Source organism: Engystomops pustulosus, chromosome 3 (assembly GCF_040894005.1).
Source record: "Engystomops pustulosus chromosome 3, aEngPut4.maternal, whole genome shotgun sequence".
NCBI lineage: Eukaryota > Metazoa > Chordata > Amphibia > Anura > Leptodactylidae > Engystomops > Engystomops pustulosus.
In genome coordinates, this window is record NC_092413.1 from 133,064,974 (window position 1) to 133,090,217 (window position 25,244).

The 25,244-nt window shown below is 38.0% G+C and overlaps 1 protein-coding gene and 1 long non-coding RNA gene across 5 annotated transcripts in view; one reads left to right on the forward strand and one right to left on the reverse strand.

Annotated features, from left to right (window-relative positions):
- LOC140121952 (uncharacterized) overlaps window positions 1-24,940 on the forward strand; it is a 29,318-nt gene extending 4,378 nt beyond the window's left edge. The window contains exons 2-3 of the long non-coding RNA XR_011854227.1: window positions 1,106-1,207; window positions 24,865-24,940. This is a non-coding gene — a long non-coding RNA (uncharacterized lncRNA). The remainder of the gene's footprint in view (window positions 1-1,105; window positions 1,208-24,864) is intronic.
- COL19A1 (collagen type XIX alpha 1 chain) overlaps window positions 1-25,244 on the reverse strand; it is a 553,058-nt gene that overhangs the window by 392,969 nt on the left and 134,845 nt on the right. For all 4 annotated transcript variants that reach the window (XM_072142184.1, XM_072142183.1, XM_072142182.1 and 1 more), the window contains 3 exons: window positions 24,845-24,898; window positions 12,676-12,720; window positions 320-364 (listed from right to left, as the gene is read on the reverse strand). In XM_072142184.1, the coding sequence (XP_071998285.1) occupies window positions 320-364; window positions 12,676-12,720; window positions 24,845-24,898 (144 nt within the window). The remainder of the gene's footprint in view (window positions 1-319; window positions 365-12,675; window positions 12,721-24,844; window positions 24,899-25,244) is intronic.

The window sequence follows — 25,244 nt, forward strand, 5'->3', positions numbered from 1 at the left end:
ATACAGCTAACACAGCTGGTATGTCTATTTGCGGGAAGTACTTTCCTGCATGGATGTACTATTATGTTGAGGTGCGAGAATGGGTAAGTTATGCCTAAATCTGAAAATGCAGTCTGAGAAATAATTTCTAATCAATAAAAAAAATTAAATATGTAACTCGGGAAAAGGGTCTCCCATAACCACAGTGTGGGATAATATTTTTTTGAATCACCCGTTACAATTGTACATTAGTTGAAGTAAAGCCATTGTATAAATAAAGTTTAATATTATGTAAAAAATAACAAAGTGTGGTTACAAAAAGTCTTGAAGATAAACCTACCATTTCACCTTTTTCTCCTATATTGCCATCAATTCCAGGTTCTCCCTGGAAAACAAAAGTTCAAATAAAATTTCAACAGTCATAAATGAAATTTTTCATATAAAGATTTACAACTCTTAGAATTAGCATAAAGATGTTTACTTGTTTTAAAAAATTACTGCAAATATGAGTAAGTTGAAGTATCAGTTCCCAAAATGGGCCACTGGCTCTATTGAGAGGGCTTGTCACCTACCACCCTGACTGTTATGTGTTTAAATATATTCAAGGAAATCTACAATCAAAATCAAGCAAATCTAATCAGAGATTGTTTAGTTTTCAGCAAACAGGATTTTTATCTTGGGGTCCAACAGAGTTCCGCCAACTAGGGTCCGCTCATCCCTAGCTCTGAGCTGTCTTGGCAAAGAATTTCCCACCACCGATGACTGCCTGCGGGTGGTGAAGATGGCACTAAAAATGTTAACACCCTGGATAAATATATAATACGAAAAACACCCACTCTGTTTGAAGATAGTACAGCCAGAGTATCCTCTACATATAGATTTAATCCCTGTGTGCCATAAATTTACATGTATTTTTATTTTATTACTAACTTCATTTACATTTTCAGATCAGTTAGAAAACATGCAAACTTTCTACATATTCCATCTAGCAATTTCTAAAGCACCAAATGAATGTCTCATGTATTTTTAGATTAATAATGTGAAGGAATAATTCCATTAAAAGACCCACTACCTGTATTTAAGCTAAACTTTGCTTTAATCTATGACCTTTCCTTTGTGAACACAGAAACTAAAAAGGATCTAACTACAGGAAAATAGAGAGCTATAGATAGCAGATGAGGTTTCAAAGAGGCACTACTTCATAACTCTAAAAAGACTAGTGTCAAAGGTAAGTGCTAAATGGAGTCTCTTGAGTATTTAGATGATTCCTCCTTACAAAATATAACCTATGTGATGGGCTATCACATAAAAGAAATATATAGGATTTAGTAATGGATAGTTACATGAGGACCAAATGTCACATCACATGTTCATTATGGCTGGTTATTCACATGTAATTGCATTATAGGGCATGCTATGTAAAGGATAAGACTAAAATAATTATGCTAATATAACTAATGACATGTCAGCCGTTCTACATAGTATAACATAAACCCGATTTTCTACATGATCTAGGGAGAGGAAATGTCGGACATGTCACAAAAGCCACATTGGTGTTCCATTGAAATATGGAATTCCATCTTTCCAGTGGGAGATGGAAATCAGTAGGTAGAATTTATTGCAGATATTTATAGCTCACACTAAGAAGTTATCAAGCCAATACAGACATTGGGAGGTATTTATCATAAGCTGCTGCTCTTGTGCACCCCAATACATCAAGAGGCTCCAGCTCGTGCGCAGTGTTCATCTCCTGGTGTAGAAATAAACAGTGCCGGCGAATTTTCACATGTGAAAATTTGCCAGCTGCAGCGAGTAACTCCCCATGCCTGCCCAATCCTGGCCATCCGCACCCTCCACTTGAATGGCCACACCCCTCTGGTGTGAAGGTGGCGGATTGGGGTAAATAATTGCAAGTGCTAGCAATAAGCCAGCATTTGCGATTATTTCAGGGCTATTTCATGCCACTGATTTTTTTTTTCTAGAAACTTGTACATTTAATAAATATACATTTTAATAAGGTGTCTGAAACTCCTACACAATAGTGCACCTTTAGTCTTTTGGTAGTGATCCTCCCAAAGTCTTCCAAGTATGTGCCTGGGCAACTCAAAGGAGAAGATAAAAGGATATAACAGCTTCTATCTTTTCCTTTTCACACTAGTGCTCTACTTGCTTGTCTTTTTCTTTATTTTCGAGACTTTTCATGGCACATGTGCTAATTTAAAACTTTTTTGCATCTAAGATAGCCTCCCTTTAAAGTTCACCATTGTCTATTTTTCTGCAGTGCTCCTTGAATTATTACCTAAATCCAGATGTGAAAGTTGTGAGTTTTAAAAAAAAATGGCAAACTTTGGTGCAAATCTAAGGCTTTTCCTGACTAGGCGTAGAAATTAGCTTCAAGCTGATTGCAACTTTTGGAGACTTTTTTGCAATTTTTGTTTTACGAAGTTGCAAATATCAATACGTCAATACCTGTAAGAAATGTCTGACAAGGCCAGATTAATTATACATGTGCCCCACTGAGTTCCATGTTGAGAACATAACTAATATAGCAATCTCTTCATGGATGTGTTACAGGAATCCTTGGTGCACCCCAGCCACATATACCCAACAATATTTCATATTCCATTTGGCTTAGGTATGTGGCTGATATTCTTGTCATCTGGATCGATGACCAGGAGACTCTTCATCTCTTTGGAGAGCAGGATTCAATAGACCGTATTGCCAAATTCACTATGGTTAAGCGCTGAATTAAGCTTCTTGAAAACATTAGTGTATGTCTGTGATGGTCAATTTTTGTTTGATCTATTCACTAACCCTACAGACAGGATTTCGCTATTGACATTTGATAGCTTTCATCCATGGTCGACCATTAAAGCTCTACTTAAGAGCCAATTAGAGAGGGTAAATCGATTTGTGACAGATACATCTAAAGGAGAGATGAGATGGTAAGATGTTGAAGAAATTAATTAATACTGAATAAAATAGCTACACAGCCACATTACAACATTCACGACCCAAAGGTGGGTGGGGTAAAAGAATACTCTTAATCAAAACATTTGGCACTCGTGGGAACCAACGTCTAAAGGTTATTCATAAAAACAGCACTGCACTATTGTAACTGTGTTATCAGTGGTAATACATTTGTTTGTGCATTTCAGTATATAAATATCAGATTAAAGGTTACTATGGATGTAGTTCTGATTATGTAATCTATTAATTGTGCTATATAATGTGTAGTGAGTTTAATCTTCAGCTGGAGATAGTGGGTACTGCAAATTGAGGTTGGGGAAGAGGCAGTGGCCATTGCCGTACGGGAGGAGGGATTAAAATATTGTGTCTTTGTTAGGCCTGTATTTATCTATTTCTGCTTCACCAAGTTTACATTGGGTGTCATATTACCTTTCAGGTTGTGAACTGCTGTCTTTATATTCTCCTGCAAAAAGTGTAGAACCTGTTGTTCCCAAAAATTGAACCAGCAAAGTCACACTAAACCATGCTGCTCCTCTATTCATGCATCATAGCTACTCGGTTACCCGGTTTACGTTCAAGATAGGTTCTGTATGTTTGTTCTTATTTAAGTCAGAACTTTATATTTTATAATTGTAACCCCAGCCAAATTTTTTTTGGTCTCTGTGACAATTGGATTTTAAAAATGTTGTGTTGTCATAAGAACCAGGATTAACAATAAATCTTATTTGCACACACTTTTGATAACTGTTACAGCTGATTGTTGTAGCCTGAGGCTTAAGTAGAGTAAATTACCAACATCCAGAGGTCCATTTGTAACTAGGGGTCATCTGTAAGTCAGGTATTCTAAGTAGGTGATCGCCTGTAGAGCTCTTTTTACCCAAACATAGCATTTTGCTTTTGTGCAAAATTGTTCCCATTCTGAATAACAGAGTGGGGCAGATTTACTTACTCGGTCATGTCGCGATCCAGCGGCGCGTTCTCTGTCGAGGATTCGGGTCTTCCAGCGATTCACTAAGGTAGTGCGCCTGATGTCCACTAGGTGTCGCTGCTGCGCTGAATCCCGTCGGAGTTCACTGAAGTTCACCGTCCTATCCTGGGTGTAGGTAAGCGCGTGTCAAGCGACCCTTTTTTTAAAAAAATGCGGCGTTTTTTCCAAATCCGTCAGGTTTTCTTACGGCCACGTCCCCCGATTTCCGTTGTGTGCATGCTGGCACGATGAGCCACAATCCGATTGTGTACCCTAAAATCCCGGGGCAATTCAGGGAAAATCGTCGCAAATTGGAAATATTCGAGGAATGCGACGGAAACCGCGATTCGGGCCCTTAGTAAATGACCCCCAGTATGTCCACAGCACATTTTGTATGAGGTCTTTGACCATTTTTATGGTGAGTCCCCAAAGCTTCCTTATTAAATTACAATATCCTATCACATTTTAAAAATCAATATAGCATAAACAGTGGAAAATAATCGGCATCCACAAATGAACAATTGCTATATATAAAAATTTTCACTGACTACTGCACTAGCCCCCGTGTTCATAAGATAGATGTGAAATATGAAGCTTCTTCATTACTCATAAATGTTGTATTGCCACTTATTATTCTGCTTTAGTTTCCACTAAACTGGCAAATGAACACAAGACAGACTGGACCTGTCATACAGCTTCCCTTAGTTTGAGTCTAGACAGATTTATGAAGAAAATAAAAAAAAGCTGAAAAAATGTGTCACAGACATGGCCATCGGGGGCTAAAATAAAAAGCATGTTGTTCTATTTAACCTGACTGCAGTGCTCACAGTGATGTGAAGAAAGATTTATCTATTAAATATAGATGAAGCAGCTCGACATCAACCTGTGAAATATCTATTTATAGTAAGTCTTGCAAATCCCAAGGAACACAACAGTGATTGCAACTATTCACATTGATCACACTGCCCTGACCAACATGTAGACCTCTGGAGGACACCGATATTGCTGATAGAACTATTGCAGAACCCGGATGTTTACACACTGGGGAGCGAGAGGAGGCAGAAGCTGACACCGTCTGTAGAAACACTTTGTAACAAGCAAATAGTGCGATTGTGAAGGACAGCTCGATATTATTTCTGGGAAGTACATGCTCACACAATTTGTGAGGAGAGAACAATCTGACCTAGCTGTAGATCTAGCAGGAATTCTTTCAAATGAAAATAAATGTGAAAGAACGAATGCAGGCGTGTTACTTAGCAAATACCATAGAAGAAGACAGAATAAAACAAGTGTTTTCTCTGGAATGGAACAAAAAAAAACAGCAATGTGCTACAGAGAATATAAAAACAATAGTCACTGCTGGGGTTTTCTACACAAAATTGATTTTCTTTTTGTTGTAGCATCGCTCATCCGAGTTTGTCAGATATTTAGGTTAAAGGCAACCTGAGAAGAAATCATGATGTAACCCAACATGATGAAGTAGGGGATCAATCTAATTTCATTTGTTTTGCTGTCAATTATTTTGCATATAGTACTGTATGATGACTTCTACCTATAGTCTATTGTAAGAAACCTGCTAACCATACACAGTTGATGAAATCCTACTGCTTCTTCATATATTTAATGTGCATGTAAGGACCACTTTAACATTCCCAAGTGACCCATTTAGGGGGAAAGATGGATTAAAAGTGTTCAGCTTGTGTTGGGCACTGCTTCTGGTGATCCAACAGGGATGATCCAACAGGGAGGAATTACCAAGGATTGTATGCTAGTTTTCTGGCATACAAGCCCTAAAATAATGTCAATGCATAACACACCACCAGGTATTGTGATAGGCGCAGCCAGGAAAAAGAGGGGGCCAGCGCAAGTTGTTCCTGCCCCATGCCTACACACTCACTATAACCTGCAACCATTCAGGGCTGAAGGGTCGCTGTAAAGAGCTCAATTCTACACCAGGACCTGGCATAGAATTGCATGCCAGAGCAGCCACCCGCCAGTTACATGAGAAGGCCAGAGCCCCCATGACTTATCCAACGGTGCCAGAGGGGCAGGGCTTAATCATACACTGGCACAGAGTGCTGGCGTATGATGAATTTCTGCCAACGAGTCGCATAGCGGCTGACTACTCTCTCTGTTGGGGAATCATTTGTATTCAATATCATTAATATTTCTACTTACAATGAAAAATGGGATCTGTTGGGCCAAAGCATTGTTATTTCTCTTAGAAATACATGACTAAATTGAAAACTGGATGTTAATATTCCCCTACTGTGAGGAGGTTATACCCTATTCATATAGTACTTCAAATATTTGTAAAAATAAACTATTTTGAGGCTTGATTTACTAATAGCACATACAGTTAAAGAGATAGTCCTTATGTTTTGACCTTTAGTGTAGAATCTGTGCCCCCCTCTTATTTGTCACTTAAAATCCTGGGGACCTACCATGTAGTGAAGGGACCTTTTAATTGGTCCCTTCACGCCAGCGCGTCTCACCTGGCCCGGCTCCCGGCTCGCTTCCCTCCGCGGTCCGCGCGCGTCCCCGACTGCTAGGGCGCGCGCGCGGCTCCTTCTCAAGATTTAAAGGGCCAGCGCGCCATTAATTGGCGCTGGCCATATTGCCAAATCTATGTAAGCCTGCCTCTTCCTGCAAGCCCTGCCGGATCTTTGTGCCTCACAGCCTGAGAGAAAGCTTTACTGCGATTAGTCTGCGTTCCTGAGTCTCCTGCGTTCCTGTGTCTCCTGCGTTCCTGTGTCCCTCCGTGTTCCTGTGTTACCTGAGCTCCTCTGTGTTTTCCGTATACCTGTGTTCCTCCGTGCTGCTGTTCTGTGTTCCCGTACCCCCTGCTTGGACCTCCTGTTGCTGACCTCGGATTGAACCCTGACGTTGTATCTCTGCCGCCTGCCTTGACCCTGAGCCTGGACTTTGACCACGAGATTGATTGCCGTTCTTGTACCTCAACCTTGGCCGCCACTGCAGACAAGTCACGCCTGAGGAACGACCTGGTGGTACCACGCCGCAGCTTGTCTAACCCGCTTTGCGGCGGGCTCTGGTGAAAACCGGGTACCACTTAGACTCCGGTCCCAGGTAGTGGCTTGAGTCATCGTCTGCAGTGGTCCAGTGGATCCACAACCCGCAAGCCTGACAATATATATACACATTTCTTCAATTAGATGTTATTAAAAAAATGTTTCTGTGTGAAGATAATTTCTCATAAATGTAGCCATGTTGTCCCTTAGAAATCTGCTAGAGAGATTGCACAAACAAAACAAAAGGTGTTTGTATATGAAATGTCCGGGAGTTACTACATGTTCCACAGCCGTCCTGTGGTAATGATCGCTGAATTCAGGTGGTCAGTTAGGGCTCAATAGCGCATGTCTGGCCACTGCTGCCAAAATTTAAGGTGGTCGTATCCGGGGAAGCTATCTTGTTTATAAGGGACAACATGGCTACATTTATGAGAAATTATCTTCATACAGAGACATTTTTTTAATAACATCCAATTGAAGAAATGTTAACATGTGGCAAATGAATTAAATTAAATGTGAATGTGCAGATAATAGTACCCCTTTAATAGCAATGTGTTGAATCAAATAAAAGTGTAAAAAAAGTTAGCAAATACTATGATGTATTTCTAGACAAAGGATATTTTAATTAGACCATAATACATCTAGCATAAACTGCCAAATCTGTTTAACGTTGTAGCGTCTGCTTGTGTGTATTAAGTTTACACATTAACATGATAATACCCTTAGGAAAAAGTGATTTGCTGAAGGGCTGAAGATTGTTTACTAAACCATTGAAGGAGAAACAAGTTCCATCTAACTAGACATAGGTTTCACAGCTACTACTGTCATTGATCTGGAATATGCAATGAACAAGCAATAGAACTGTATCTGTATTGTATTAATAGAAAATTATCATCTGATAATTTAATAAACGTAAGATATTCCAATGTATATGAGCATTGACTACTGTATACATTTTGAAGACATTTGAGGAGACTTGGCTTATAGAAATAATTTTGCAGGTGTGTGTTCCACTACAAGTCATATTTATCTAGCGTATAAGAATCATTGTCCCATGAATTGGGAATGTGTCACACCTATCCCTTCTGCAGAGAGGTTTGTAAGTTTTTATTGCTCAGTAGAACAAAGTAGTAGACAGTGAAGAGACTCACTTCCTGCTGTCAACACCAATACAGGCGGTCCCCTACTTAAGAACACCTGACTTACATACAACCCCTAGTTACAAACAGACCTCTGGATTTTGGTAATTTACTGTACTTTAGTCCTAGGCCAGTGGTGGCGAACCTATGGCACGGGTGCCAGAGGTGGCACTCAGAGCCCTTTCTGTGGGCACTCAGGCCATTATCCCACATTCACCAAACAGGACCAAATCCACCAAATGTTCCTGCAGTCCCAAGCAACTTAAAAGATACTGCCCTCAGAGCTATTTTAAAGCGACATTTCATTGGCTACTTGAACTGCTGAAAAATTGAGGTGGTTATTGGACAGAACTGCATTGTCTTTGAAGGTCCTCTTGCTGGACCCACCATTCTTCCTGGAGAGAAGCTACAATGATGGTCTAAATTTGCCCATTTTCTTTCAACTCTATTGGTGGCCTTAAGAGAGCCAATACAATTGAATGTTGTTGTAGAACAGTTAGCAATAAGTTACTGCTTGAAATGCCATGTTGGCACTTCATTTTAAATAAGTGGATTTTGGTTGTAGTTTGGGCACTCGGTCTCTAAAAGGTTTGCCACCACTGTCCTAGGCTACAATAAACAGCTTTAACAGTTATCAAAGGTGTCTGTAATTAAGATTTATTGTTAATCCGGGTTCTTATGACAATCCAACATTTTTAAAATCCAATTGTCACAGAGACCAAAACATTTTTGTCGGGGGTTACAATTATAAAGTATACATTTCCATCTTACATACAAACTCAACTTAAGAACAAACCTACAGAACCTATCTTGTATGTAACCTGGGGACTGCCTGTATTACAAAAAACAAGGAAAAATCTATGTACACATAGGGGGAAATGTATCATAATTTTTTCTTTCTGTGGTGAATGTTTGAGACATTTGGCAGCTATTTTTTTTTTGCGCCTTATGTATGATCATGTCTTTTTACTTGTGATACTAGATTTCCCTATCCTGGATGGCACAAATTTAGCTTCTTTTTGAGACTTTTTGCTGCAAATGTCTCAAATCCACATGCACACAAGCCACGTGAGGGGGTTATATGCAGGAGAGGACACTACTGTAAATTTTGGATTTGAGGCTGTGCCCTGCGTTTGTAATCACTGTAGTCACACCCCAGGGAGATGACGACGTATGAGGCTGCGGTCACACGTTGCATTTTGATTACATTTTTACATTACACATTACAACAGCTAAGAGGTGATTTGCCTAATTACATTACTGTTAATATTTGCGTTTACAAAGCGCATAGTAAACACAATGTTAACGTATGCCTGTTATCTGCCAAACAGGCATAGCCAAAAAACACTTCCTCATAAGATGTATATGTAGTATAGTAGTAAATTTAAACTATCTGCATACATAGGCTAGATATGCAAGACCTAGTCCTAGTCTCTTTCACAGAGTTTCATTAGTAATTAATTAGTTATTGTAATAAACCCTCAGGGTGCAATTTGTCTGGTAATTTTAGTGAACATGATAGTGTAGTGTGTGTAAATGCACTGTATAAAATACATTAATCACCGTTGCAGCCCCTGTTAACACCACAAGGAAAGGGGGGGGTAGCACTGAGAGAGTGAGTGCCTAGATATTCAGATCCCAATCTAGGAAATCTAACTAATCCCCCCAAAATAAATTTTAATGATAGGCCCTATTGATAGGTTTCTAGTAGTAGATTTCTGGCAGTAATTTTGACTGTAACTTTGATTTTTACTTGGCAGACTGTAGAGCGGCATATATTCTATCTGCCTGGTTTCCTAAAAGTGTTTATTTCACCCTCAGTTTAGCGCTGGTTAAAGGGGTATTCTCACGAAGACAAGTTTCTTAAATATACTTGGGATAACAAAATAACATATTTTCTAATTCACTATTAACAAAAAATACAGAATTTTACAGATTTAAATCCAAACTGTGTCTATCAGTCCTGGTGTTTACAATTTGGTTGCCCCTGGATACGACCATAAATATTCTGATTATAGTCAGATTTTTCTCATGAATAGCTACTCTTGTCTGCACACTGCAGTGTTCTCTGCCTCCAGCCCTTTTATTCCCTGTATTACAGGACCAGCTTTGACACAGGCACTTACTGTACTACCGGCAAGCAGCAGTGCCCTCTATTAGCAGTTTCCTGACCCCTTCTTGACATTATATATAGTAGTATGTCACAGTCGGGAGTGACTTGCCGACATGTGATGTACTACTATGTCCAGCTTCTGGCACCAGCTCCAGAACAGAGCCAGTACCAGAAGCTGCTGGTGCTCAAATAGCAGTTTACGACTACATTTGGGGTATTGTTATACTTTTGAGAGATTAAATATCAAACATTGTGAAGCATTTTGGTATTCTGTGCACTGAGTATACCTTCATTTAGCCAATTTCAAAATTGCATCTTTTTTTTTAACCTTTATGAAAGTTGTTTTACATACGTTGAGGGTGTAGTTTCTAAAATTTCTGAAGTTTTACTATTATTTAGGCCTCTCAAAGTGACTTGAAATCTGAGCAGGTATGACTTTGAAGTATGATTTAGCATTTTTATGAAAATGTAAAAAATCACACCAAAAGTGTGACATCCTACAAAAATGAAAGCCAGCATCAATAAAACATGTCAACATAAAGCAGACATTCGGTAAATGTTAGTTATCAAGTTATTTTGCTGTTTTGACTACATGTCAAAAAAGTAGATATAGTAAATATTGAATTTCAACTAACATGAAGTAAAATGTGTAACGAGAAAAAAATCTGAAAATAGACTGGATATGTTAAAGGGAACCTGTCATCAGAAATCGGCCTAATAAACCACTAGCAGTATGTTGTCAAGCAGCTGAGCAACTTCTAGATGATGTTTCTTTTATGACCCAGTGTGATGGCATCATCCAGAAAATCAACTTTGAAGTGAGATGTAAAGTGGTTTTATGAAGTCAAGGAGGTGGAGAGTCTAACACTGAAGTCAAACTTTCCCTGCCTTAAAAAGCCCTTTTGACTGTAATTAATGGTCCTGCATCCACGGACATCATTGATCAGATCTCCTGAAGTACGGCCCATGATGGGAGGACTGGTACAGAGGCAGGGAAAGCATGACTTCAATGTTAAACTCTCCGCCTCCCTGACTTTATGCATCTAACTTTAACGTTGGTTTTCTGGGTGCTGCCACTAAGCAATAAACATGATCTAACTGCCTGACAACATGCTGGTATTGGTTTAGTAGGCCAATTTCCGATGACAGGTTCCCTTTAAAGTGTTTCAAAGTTATAACCACTTCTAGTGACACATGTCAGATTTGAAAAAATGGGCCATGTCAGGTAGGTGAAAAGTGGCTACGGCAACAAGGGGTTAAACGTTTTGCTTGGCTGGTAGCTTACCATGTTAGAGAGACCTTGTTTTATGAGTTTCTGGTGTTTTATTTAGGCTATTGTTCAGACAACTCTTCTTCTTCTGCGATTTGGTTCTTTATTGGTTTCTGTGACGTGAAGTTTATGGCTTGATGTCTTTTTTTGTCACCCCTAAACTTAGTCCCACGACCACAAACATATTTTGTTAGGTGGTTTTGTAAGTTTTCATGAAAAATCCAGCTTGTTTCCTTTCCCCTATTCTCGATATTTCTGTTGCTATAGAAAGGTTGTAAAAGTCGCTACTATAGAAAGATGACTCACTGTTAAAGTATTTATCAATACTTTGCTATCTCTGCTGTTGTCTAAATCTATGTATGGCTATCTATAATCTCTAATAAGTATAGCGACTTCTGAAAGAAGATGTAAGACTTATCTCACAAAGTAACCACATTGTGGTGAGAGGATGGAACTGGACAGTCATCCACTATAGGCCTCACTGTAAAAGTCATTAAAATTTCATTTTACATCTAAAATTGCATATTGCAAATATATAACTCATAACTATAATACTGAGTGCTCAAACATAGGACAACCCCTACCTAAACCTACCTAAATCCTTCTCTTTGACCCCATCCAACACCCTTCATTCCTCCTATTCTCAGATTTTTCCAGTTATTCCTTGTGTTTTTAATTCACTCTTAATAAAGAATATGCTTAAACAGGTATCCTACGTTTCAACCTTTAAAATTGTTATGTGGATAAGGATTATCCTATGTTTTGTATCCTAGAAAATGTCATTGTAAATCTGCACTTTTTTATCCGACTGCCATTCGACTCATTTCCATCTTATGTGTATGTGTTAAGCCTAGTAGGCTTATGTTTGTACTTATTGTCTTGAAACTAAATTAAAAACTTGTTTAAAGACACATATGGACATCATAGACATATTTTGCATTTAACTTTGTGATATAATATTGTCAACCTTGTCTTGAAAATCAAATAATCTAGTGAAATATTTAAAGTGTAGAGCCAAAAAGAAAGGCAAGGAACGTTGCATTATACCTGCCACATGCATGTCCTACAGATATAGCCGTGGATACTAGAGACTCAAATTCTTCATCATATAGTTTTAAAAATCAGCAAAAATGATATTGTTTCCAGAATACCAATAAGTTTCATCTATGAATTCACCATTTAAGAAACATGAGATATTATATTCTTACCTTGGGACCATTTGTGCCAGGAAGTCCTTCAAAGCCTCTTTCTCCCTGATAAAAAATAATATAAAGGTTACTAAAGTTGTATCTACAAAGAAGCCCCCATTGCATCTTAAGTCATAACCTTAAGGGAAGAGTAATTTTGCAACCAGGTTATTGGGAGTTTTTGACCTCTTTATTTTTTTTTTAAGTCTGAGTAATTATAATTTATCATTTTAATGTGTATATATATACTTTTAATGATGGTTTTTGGTCTATACAAAAAGTATTAAAAAGGATTAATGACACTTTGAAAATAACAGTTCTTTAAGCAATAGAATGTGCATTTACAACATGCTCTAAAATGTTTCAGAACTCCCATGTAAGACATGTATTATAAATATATCTTGGCTTTTAATTTATTTCCGATAAACAAATTGTGCAGCCCTTTAACATTAGCCTGAGACACTTCTTTAATAAAACTGTCCTGGGATATACGGCATCCCCTGGAAAGCAAAGCAGTCTAAACACTGATTACATATTCATTAGCTTGGGCACAGATGGAAGAGTCATCATTTTAACTGCAGTAGTATGGCATGGTTAGGGTTTCCATAATTCTCAAATACAGAAAAAAATAAGGAGAAAGTCCAATCACATGAACTTCAGTTTTATAGAATGCATCAAATCCAGCCAGCACTTCCTTTTCATAGCAGTTATTCCCTTACTTCCTGCACAATGCCTGTAATTCTGGTTTATCATAAGCTTTTCACTGCTAAGCTCTGTTAACACAGTGTTTATTGGTAAATTAAATTCAATTTGCAATAGCATCTGTACTAGCCTCAGGCTTGACTGATGGAGACAGTGACCTTAACATATGTTATTTACTGAGATGACCAAAATTTGGGAATCTAAAGACTATGTAGGTCATAATTTGACAAGTGTTCTCTAAGATTGAAACAATTAAAGTAAAATCTAAATTGTAAGAGAAAAAAACATTTATGTTAATAACAGTGGGACTCCTAATCTACTACCAATGTATAGAATCTTATCAAATCATTTTCCCAATTTTCTACAAGGAAATTGCACACTTGCTGCCAGGACTTTTTATTAATTTCAGTTGATTGCAGGGAGCTCTAATAGCAGAATTATACTTCAAGTAAAACGAAATGTAATCAAAAGGTTTCTAGGATTTATACAGGATAATAATCCCCTCTTCAATCTCCAACCCACTTCAGTGTGTCTGCTGCGGTGACCCCAAATTGTCTCTAATTATTTCCTTAGCAGTTACTCCTGTGACCACACACTGGACTCCATGGATGCATCATGAAAAAGGGCCAGTAATTTTCGGCACTGATCATGTTTATGGTACAGCATGCGAACAAGGGAGGTAGGGATCACCCTTGGACAACAAGAGATTTGAACTGTGATAATTTGTTTCAATAATTTTATCATTTAATCATTCATTGCCCAAAATGGGATTCATTTTTGAAATCTCCATTAACATTTGGGGACTCCTGAGACATAATGTAGTATATAGTTGACTAATAAATTTGTTTCTGTTTCAATTTTTTTTTTGTATCAGAAACAGAGGATTGTCTATTAAGCTGCATTTTGTTACTCCTTGTATTTTTTATACAGGCTTAATGTAACCAAAGCCTAAATATATCTCAGTATTTTCTTAAAATGAAGAAAAATATAGAAATAAATTGTAATTGACTGAGTAGAATACTATTCTCTACAGAATGGGAACTGCAATGCAGCATACAGAAACATTAGGTTGACATGTGTGGGAGCTATGGAAGGCGGTCATTATAGGTGAAGAATATAAAATGTATTCATGACATTTGCAGTATGCAAAAAGTATGCCCAAATGTTGAACAAGTACTTTTTGTAGAAATGAACAAACATTAATTTTGTAGATGCATTGATCAATTCTTGTGCGTAATAATAAGAAGACTTAAAATTCTGTTCAGACCTCGACCTAAACCACATCTTCCATAACACCGGTTATAGGTGCTGACAGAATTCATGGCTGTAAAATCTTTAAGAAACACCACAAAGTCGACTAATGTGGCAGCAAACGATGAATGCCGCCATTTTAGTGAAAATCGGTGCTCCCCAATGATAACCAAAATAGCAAAAGCACAGTGTTGTCAGCATGTGAGTGTGCGCATGCACACGCTGGCCACATTACAATTGGTTGAGCAGGAACCAGACCCTGGATGAAGTTTGGGCCTGGGTCAGTGGACTGAAACTGCCAAATTTCGGCAGAGACCAGAACTTTGTGGTTCGGATCCAAGAGCATTATGTTAGCAGAAACAAGTTCTGATACCTAACAAAAACCTAAAGGCAATGCTACAAAGACATGTTGCTGTCAATGTATCCAACTGTATCTTCGACCTAAAGTTGCAAATACAGTTAAAATCAGGACTGACAGAACTCCTGCCACTGCTAAACTGCTTGTTGCAGTTCCACCATTTCTCATATGAGTAAATTGGCCCAGTATTGACATCAGGAAATAAATTCAGCATTGTAATTGTAAAATATAAGTTCTAGTCTTTTTGCTCCATATGTATAAAACATGTGGTAAACCATAATATCTTGAAATATTGAAATGTCCGGTATTAAAGAAACACACACACAAGACCAAAATACTTTATATCACATCGACCCCTGTTATATACAAGAAAATCCTTGCAGCCTTGTATCATTTTTCATATTAACCAAGAGACTTGCCCTTTCTTAACATTATCCTGATTCCTGGCATTATTCATAACTTGTACATGTATATTTTCAACCAGACATCCCAGAGCAAATTCTCCTCGCATTATATCAAGTAGTGGTGAGCACAAGGGTGATGAATATTTTGTGACTAGCATTGATAATACATGAGTATTTTTAGCCACACAGATGCAAAGCATTATTCGTCTGCAGATGACAAATGACACTGTAATCTGCAGTTAGTATATTTCTTTATTTCAAATGTTACATTAAGCATTATAGAAAGTGGCAGCTCAACAAATGAACACACAGAAGACAAGTAAAAAACAACATTACACAGAAAATGCTCTTTCTAAGGTTCTGTATAACACACAAAACATACCCTACAATCAGAGAATATTTAGTCCTTTAAAGTATTGTCTAGTCCTGTCTAAACGGAACTGTTTGCAGGGAGTAAACTTTGGAGCCATTTTTTTCAATCAGAAGCAAAATCTTTCACTCTCTCTTTCAATGGACTTTCCCTGCAGCTCCACTTATTCAGGTTGTCTATTGTGTATATGCATAATCCCACCTCAATCCTATTGAGAAGCCTGAGAAAAATTGACAGAAGGTACAAAGTACTACTAAGCCACAATTATCATCCAGACAGAGATAAACTTGGCATAACATTATCTAGTGCTCCAATGTGTTCACTGCATTTGGAGATTGCCCCATCCGTGCTTGACACTAACGGCCGCTAATGTACAGTGAGATTGAGTGTTATCTGCAAAACAAGTATTCATTAGGTGCTTAAAGGGGTTTTCCTCTTTCGGCAAATATTTGATATGTATATTTGGGTAAGGAAAAGTTATACAAATATACTTTCTGCATCAATTCCTCACAGTTTCCTAGATCTCTGCTTTCTGCCCTTCTATAGAAAGCTTCTAGTTTTACTTCCACCAGATAAAAATCTCTCCATGGTCATGTGTTGTAATTATCACAGAGATTAATCAGAGCTGTGTAATAATAATGGCTCGTGCACTTGCATGTTCATCACATCATGACCATGGACAGATTTCTACCCACTGGAAGTAAACATAGAAGCTTTATATAGCAGGACAGCAAGCAGAGATATAGAAAGGAATTGATACAGAAAATATATTTAAAAATTGTAGAACTTTTCCTTACACAAACAATAGCAATTATTCTGGTGAAGCTCTATGGATGCTTCACTTTAGTCCCAGACTTCAATGATCAGCTGTAAGGTGTCTTTGGTCCCATTTCAGCAAAAATTTTGAAAATCCAATTGTCATATTGTCAAAAAATTTTTTGTTTGGAACTACAATTATAAAATATACAGTATCGACTTACATACAAATTCAACTTACCGTATATACTCGAGTATAAGCAGACCCGAGTATAAGCCGAGACCCCTAATTTTACCATCAAAAACTGGAAAAACATATTGACTGGAGTATAAGCCGAGGGAGGGAAATGCATTGTCACAGACCCCCCCAGTATATAGCCAGCCCCCTGTAGTATACAGCCTGCCCCCTGTAGTATACAGTCTGCCCAATTTGCCCCCAGTAGTATACAGCTTGCCCCCAGTAGTATACAGCTTGCCCAGCTTGCCCCCAGTAGTATACAGCCAGCCCAACCTGCCCCCAGTAGTATACAGCCTGCCGCCAGTAGTATACAGCCTGCTCCCAGTAGCATACAGCTTGCCCCCAGTAGTATACAGCTTGCCCCCAGTAGTATACAGCTTGCCCCCAGTAGTATACAGCCACCCCAGCCTGCCCCCAGTAGTATACAGCTTGCCCCCAGTAGTATACAGCTTTCCCCCTGTATACAGCCTGCTGAACTTGCCCCCAGTAGTATACAGCCAGCCCAGCTTGCCCCCAGTAGTATACAGCCAGCCCAACCTGCCCCCAGTAGTATACAGCCTTCCCTCAGTAGTATACAGCCTTCCCCCAGTAGCATACAGCTTGCCCCCAGTAGTATACAGCTTGCCCCCAGTAGTATACAGCTTGCCCCCAGTAGTATACAGCTTGCCCCCAGTAGTATACAGCTTGCCCACAGAAGTATAGAGCCTGCCCCCAGAAGTATACAGCCTGCCCCCAGTAGTATGCAGCCTGCCCATCATTAGAAAAATAAACTTATATACTCACCCTCCGGTGGCCCCGATGTGCAGCGCTGCTCCCCCAATTTCCGCGCGGCTCCTCTTCTTGCTTCCGCGCCCGTCTTCTTCCTTCCCGGGGGAAAAACATGGCGGCGCCCAGCAGAAGAAAGAAGACGGGCGCGGAACCAAGAAGAGGAGCCGCGCAGTCATTGGGGGAGCAGCGCTGCACATTGGGGCCACCGGAAGGTGAGTATATAAGTTTATTATTTTTTAAGTATTTTTTACTCTGCATAGACTCATGTATAAGCCGAGGAGACATTTTTCAGCACATTTTTTGTGCTGAAAAACTCGACTTGTACACGAGTATATACGGTAAAAACAAACTGACCGATCTATCTTGTATGTTACAAGGGGGCCACCTGTATGCCTGTTGTAATGAGTTAAATCTATATATTGTTCCAAAATATATATACACTCACCGGCCACTTTATTAGGTACACCATGCTAGTAACGGGTTGGACACCTTTTGCCTCAATTCTTCATGGCATAGATTCAACAAGGTTCTGGAAGCATTCCTCAGAGATTTTGGTCCATATTGACATGATGGCATCACACAGTTGCCGCAGATTTGTCGGCTGCACATCCATGATGCGAATCTCCCGTTCCACCACATCCCAAAGATGCTCTATTGGATTGAGATCTGGTGACTGTGGAGGCCATATGAGTACTCATTGTCATGTTCAAGAAACCAGTCTGAGATGATTCCAGCTTTATGACATGGCGCATTATCCTGCTGAAAGTAGCCATCAGATGTTGGGTACATTGTGGTCATACAAGGCAGGATGGATCCATGCTTTCATGTTGTTGACGCCAAATTCTGACCCTACCATCCGAACGTCGCAGCAGAAATCGAGACTCATCAGACCAGGCAACGTTTTTCCAATCTTCTACTGTCCAATTTCGATGAGCTTGTGCAAATTGTAGCCTAAGTTTCCTGTTCTTAGCTGAAAGGAGTGGCACCCGGTGTGGTCTTCTGCTGCTGTAGACCATCTGCCTCAAAGTTCGATGTACTGTGCGTTCAGAGATGCTCTTCTGCCTACCTTGGTTGTAACGGGTGGCGATTTGAGTCACTGTTGCCTTTCTATCAGCTCGAACCAGTCTGCCCATTCTCCTCTGACCTCTGTTTTTTCTTTTTCGGACCATTTTCTGTAAACCCTAGAGATGGTTGTGCATTAAAATCCCAGTAGATCAGCAGTTTCTGAAATACTCAGACCAGCCCTTCTAGCACCAACAACCATGCCACGTTCAAAGGCACTCAAATCACCTTTCTTCCCCATACTGATGCTCGGTTTGAACTGCAGGAGATTGTCTTGACCATGTCTACATGCCTAAATGCACTGAGTTGCCGCCATGTGATTGGCTGATTAGAAATTAAGTGTTAACGAGCAGTTGGACAGGTGTACCTAATAAAGTGGCCGGTGAGTGTATATATATATATATATATGTATATCCATGACTGGTTAACATGACCTTAAGAGCCTTAACTTATTAAGTTCAAGATTTTCTCATATGGCATGCTTATGATACAGAATACTACATCTGCAACGCCATAATTCAAGGTTCGGTTATCAGAACAAACAATAAAACACAACTGTTTTAAATAAATGTAATATATTAATATCTAAATCCAAATATTTAAAAACTCTTCTACAACCTTAAGATTTAGTGCAAACCCTCCAGAAATTGTTCTACTTAACAAAAGGCTGTATGTATGTTTTGTTGGTATGGTTAACAGACACATAAGGAAATGTTTAAACCCAGCTTGGAAAAATGTGGGCAAACTTCAAAGACTTTTGTTCCATGAATTCACAAATTACTTGTCTTGAGCATTTCTTGGTTTACTGATGTTATAAACAAACCCATAACCGTAGAACAAAGTATACATTTATTATATGTTGGTACATTTACATTGATGACTAAACCCTAGCAATGCCACATATTTCTATTATATACATCAAACTTTTTACACTATGTATATTCATTTAGAGGCTTTCAGATCGAGAATAGTGAAGGCGATTTAAAAGTTAAAGGTAAATTACTGATTTCCTGAGACAAGTAAGTAGGGCAAGTTGTATTTGAAATTTACTCAAACAAAATTGTTTAATTCTGAGGAGTAAATGAAAGCTCTTCTTTTTAAGAGGATTTCAATTATACAACACCGACAAACAGAACATTTTTACCTTGAGTATTTTTTATTGAATTATGCTCTCCTTTATTTGTTTTTTGCTAAATGGCTTAATACCAACTGGCAAAGCAGGTAAATGACTAACAGAAAATATACAAAATATCCAAATAAGGTTTTACTATTGGAACAGGAAATTTCAAGGAGCAGTGAAAGATGAATAGGCCCAGTATTGGTCCAATGAGTGATATATTTCTTCCCACTGGAATTATCTGAATCACAAGATGACAAGAGATAAAAACTCATCCAATAATACAACCAAAATTCTGCTATTGTTTTAGAGATAAGCAACCCATTTAAACAGGATAAGTGTTCATAGATTCTAATTTTTTATGGTTTCATGAAAAAAATGTGCAGAATATGATTATTCAGATATAATCAGATATCATTTATTCTTCAAAATGTAATTGCTTAGTTCATAAACATTGGTTAACTCACCAGAAAGATTACAATTTTACTTTTACTCGGTTTTACCATCTACTTTTTATTATTTTATGAGAGAAAATGATGTTACCAAACACACAGTTATATTATAAATACATTAGTTCTGCTGAAACGCTATTTTCATGGCAACAAGTAAAAGCAGAAAGAAGTGCTTCGTAGGGATCAATGAATGGTATATTTATGTGGACTGCAAAATACACTTTAATGGGCACTATATTAAAATTAGGTACTGTGAACACTACGTTATGCTATGTGATGGTAATTCATCTCTAGACATGATATTAAGATTTGTGTGGGGGCATACCTGTATGGGTTGTTCACTATTTCTATAGCTAAGTAAGTCATTAGTCTCATTGAGATTGGTGTGAATTGCCAGTTATTTGATTACATACTCCCTGATATGGACTTTAGTTACCTAACATCTGCTTTCTGACTATCCCTTACATATCTGAATTTTTACTATGCTGCTATATTGTTGCGACTGCAGTCCCTACTCACCCAGTGGGGAGATTAGATTGAGGGCTCTTTCACTATCAGGAAACACTGACCTAACAATCTACCATATCTTACTAGAAAATAATTCCAACATGGGAAATGTCTGAAACTAGGAACAGGATGCTACTACAGTATATAGGACACATAACTGACTGGATCAATATTTGTAAAATCTTTTTTAATAATCAGTGAAAATAATTTTCCATGTCCAAGTTTCCATGGTCTTAAAATATCATATTGCTTTCATACACTATTATAACATTTTTGAACAGAAAAATATTCTGTAAAATGACATAATAGATGCAAGTCAAAAGGTATCATAAATTCTTCTTTATCAAAGTCATAAATGTCCAAAAAGAATAATTCTCTACCAATCCATTGGGTCAAACAGGTTGTTTCTGCAGTTATTTATTGAATGACTTCATTGTAAACCCAATCTAGCTGCTCTACAAATGAATGTAGCTTTAATATCTATTCATTGCACTAATTACACATGTGAGAAGAGAAAATTCATTTAATTTGGATATAATTGTATAATCGTAACTTGTTAACTTTCCAGGGAACAATATGAACGTGTGGCAATATTCAGTGCAGTCCATTTACCTCAAGCAGTTTTTCCCAACTAGCTATCGGGAAGCAGAGCTATAAAGCCCCAAACAGTTAGTAAGATGCCTAAGGATTTCCAATGTAATCCCTTAGTTTACCGAGACATCACACAGCTGTGAATAAAGATACTTTGTTGGAAACAATATTCAATGCCGTTCTAAAAGCTATTTCCCACCAAATTCTTTTCTTTTAAGGTGGCAACAGAGGTTATGCTTAAACAAAAAATATTCACTTTTTAAGCAAGGTTTTAAATAGGGACAAAATGATCAGACATTCTTGTGTTCGTAATGCATATGTTTACAAAATACTCTAAACAAACACTCATGCAGTAGCTAAAAGTGTAGATTGCTTCATTTATACCATTTTCAGTTTATGAGTATTTTCAATGTCATGAATTTTAAGAGGAGGCAATGAACTCTTGAAATCCTTTGATATTTTCCAGTAAGCTAATCCCTAGGTAAATACACCGAGGACTCATGATTAAGTATTATCGTGGTGCTGCATAGTGTTATGTAAAAAATAATTCCATCCTTAAATAATACACGCCAAGTGTTTATATGCCCATTGGAACAACTTCACACAATTTGCTGGCTTGATGAAAGCCAGGGCTTCCCCATAAATACATCTCCTGAGCTACATTGTCAGCAAGGATGTAGGCTACATCAACAATCATTGCCATGCCTTGGTGGTGTTAGAAGACATGTCTGAGCCAAAATCCTAACAATGGAAGTACACAGATTGAAAACACAAGGTACAGAGAAAAAAAAGGCTTCAATACATTTTTCAATTAAATCCAGATATACCCCAGGGGTCTTCCTTCTCAAAGTTTAAATATTTTTTTTTTGTAAAATGATGAAAGGTTTTAGGCACATCAACTTAACAAGAAACAAATTTTAACTAAAGCTGGAAAAAATGTACAGAAACGAAACAAAACATAAAGTATACACAAATTGTTTTCAAGAGTAACTTAAATGAGTTTTCAAAAAGGAATCCCCTATCCTCAGGTGAATATGTCCTGCAGGTGATATATGTCTTAACTTTAGAAGCCCCACCTATCATGAAGGTAGCTAGTAACCAATTCCTCCATATCATTTTGCTCATTCAAGCATCCATTTTTTTCCACAGGGATTTTTCACTGAAGACTTACTGAACGATTATTTTTTACATTTCATATTTTTTTCCACTTTTCAGTCGTCCCTCGAAAACATTTTTAAGAAGGGTTTTTTTTACTGATGACATTGAAACGGTGAAAAAACACATTGAAAAGAATGCTTCAGTATGGCATTAGTGAGAAAATACAACATGTGGATGAGCCCTGAGAAGGAGTTCAACCCATAAACACTGAAGCCCATATTCTATCTTTACCGGGAATCTGGAAAATTCCAAATATGCTACTACTGACAAAATAATGCCGTTGTACCAAGTTTTGTACAGGCATTGATTTCCAACTTTCATTGTGGGGTCCAAATGAAACATCCTTTTATTTTGTGGGTCAGTCAGATCACCTACGTACCAAATTTATATAGTTTTTGTTCTGTTCTAATATCTAATAAAATAATTTCTGTATCACCATATTCTGATGGCAATAACTTTTTGCAGACGTTGATGCAAAGTACTGTATTGCAGTATATTGGCAATATACAGTATCTGTATATAAATACTTCTATGACATCTATTAGAGCCTTGCCTGCTTTACCATGATTTAAGTGCGGCATCTACGTGATTAACACTCTCTGTGAATGCTGTTGTTAGCAGCAGTTTTCTACTGCATAATGCCCTACACACATAACGTCACTGCGTAGTAACATTCCAGCAAAAAACATTAAAGGGTTAAATAAAACCTGAGTTGAATATGCTTATGGCCATTTAAAGTCTGTAAAACTGATGAATGCAGTGGATTACTGCAAAATTTGTCAGCAAGTAACAAAGAACATAGGGTTCCATACCCCTGAAGGTCCCCAGGGATCAGACATTTACCACCTATAGTGTGGATAAGTGATAATTGTCAATTCCAAGAAACCTCTGTTTATATCAACATCTGTACAGCATCTGTAGGGCTACAATGCAGTATAACATAGAGCTAATATAAATGAAAAGCTGGCTGTATGATACATTGGGGCAGATTTACTTACCTGGTACATTCGCGATCCAGCGTCGCGTTCTCCAATGCTGATTCGGGTTCTGCTGGGATTCACTAAGGTCATAAGCCCGATGTCCACTAGGTGTCGCTGCGGCGCTGAAGTCCGCTGGAATTCACCTCCTTCGTTCCGGTGTATGTGTGTGCTATTTTTGCGACACATTTAAAAAAAAAAAAAAAGTTCAGCGGTTTTTCTGAATCCGTCAGGTTTTCCGACGGCCACGCCCCCCATTTCTGTCGCGTCAAAGCTAGCGCTGATGCGCCACAATCCGATCGCCACAATTCGATCGCTCCTATCCCGGAGCAATTCGGCGCAAAAAGGAAATATTTGGGAAACTCGACGTAAGTGCGGCGTTCGGACCCTTAGTAAATGAGCCCCATTGTTGTATTGGTGGAGAAGGTTGTATCATTGCAGTTACATCAGTTTTCTGTCATTATAATGTATCAAAACTGTCGCACCTGCCAATATGTGCCAAATCTGAAACTTTTTGTCAACCCAGCCATGGCTCAACCCAGCTATAGATCCACTTGAGTACCACAGTGGCTCAGGAAATATACTACTGACATAACTACATGATTCCTGGAAAATAGTTAATAATTATTTATCATTAGGCCAACTCTAATGATATCTCATTGGAGCTCCGCTGTCTGTCTGATTCATTAAAGTGGCTTTAACCCTTTGATAAATGGTTTTATGCTCTACTCGCTGTTTGGGAATTTTTTTTCAAATATTTTTAAAAAAAGTTTCCAAATGTCCCAGCAGGAGATTGGAGTGACTAAGTGACTTTTTAAAAAAATTGCAAGTTATAAATCTGGCTTTGCCCGGTGTTGCACAGGCATTTGTGCTATGGTTACGTCAGTACAGTGAAGTGAGAAGTGAAAGTCACACAAAACCTAAATTCATCTTTTTGGAGACATTTTATGCCAAAAGTGCCCAGCAAAACCAATGATAAATAACATACAATTGTTCATTTTCTGGTGATACGTTAACTCTTAACTATGGCAAATCTTGCTAAATAGGGGATGGTCTAGTCTAATATTTCATCTTCTACTTGTTGGCTGACTTTTAATGAAGCCCCACCTCTTTCTTGAAAGTTTAGCATGATAAATGTAGGGTTTAGCATTTTAGATTTTTTTTTGGTGCAAATTAGGGCAGATTTTTGTTACACAAAGAATTAAATGAGAGGCTAAACAATAATACATGTACATGTGTACAACCACAAGTTCTGAAACATACTGTATTACTGTTAAATAAAATGTACTACTGTCAGGCTTTTATGTGACATGCCAAATGTTTGAAGATGGGAACAGGAAACCTGTACCAGTGCTACATTATAAAAGACAAACTAGAGCAGTTTGTGTTTCATAAATATTTGCTTTAAAAGATCAAGAAAAGAAACACCATATAAATATTTGATTAAAGAAGATCAGATAAAAGCATTTTAATGGATACCTTTTCTCCAATTTCTCCAGGAGTACCATTTTCACCTTTGCTTCCCTTCTCGCCCTGCAAAATACAATAAAGGAAGAAGTAATACCTTAATATACAGCTGCACTTTCTGTCTGCATCATCTATTGTGAGTAGCATCCAAATAATCTCCACACATGTAGAAAACAACATATCCCATTTAGAGCATGAAAGAAGCATTTTTATTTATTATCATATGCATTTAATATTCTGTTGTATTTTACAGATTTAATGGCTATATTCTAAAATCATGCACCGACCATTTCTAAATTCCCCATATAGTAATGATGTCTTTAAATATTTTACATGTACTAAAATCCAAACTGGAGTTAGAAAATCATTAATGAAAAAGAGCCAGCGGTAAAATGACAGAGGGAAACAAGTG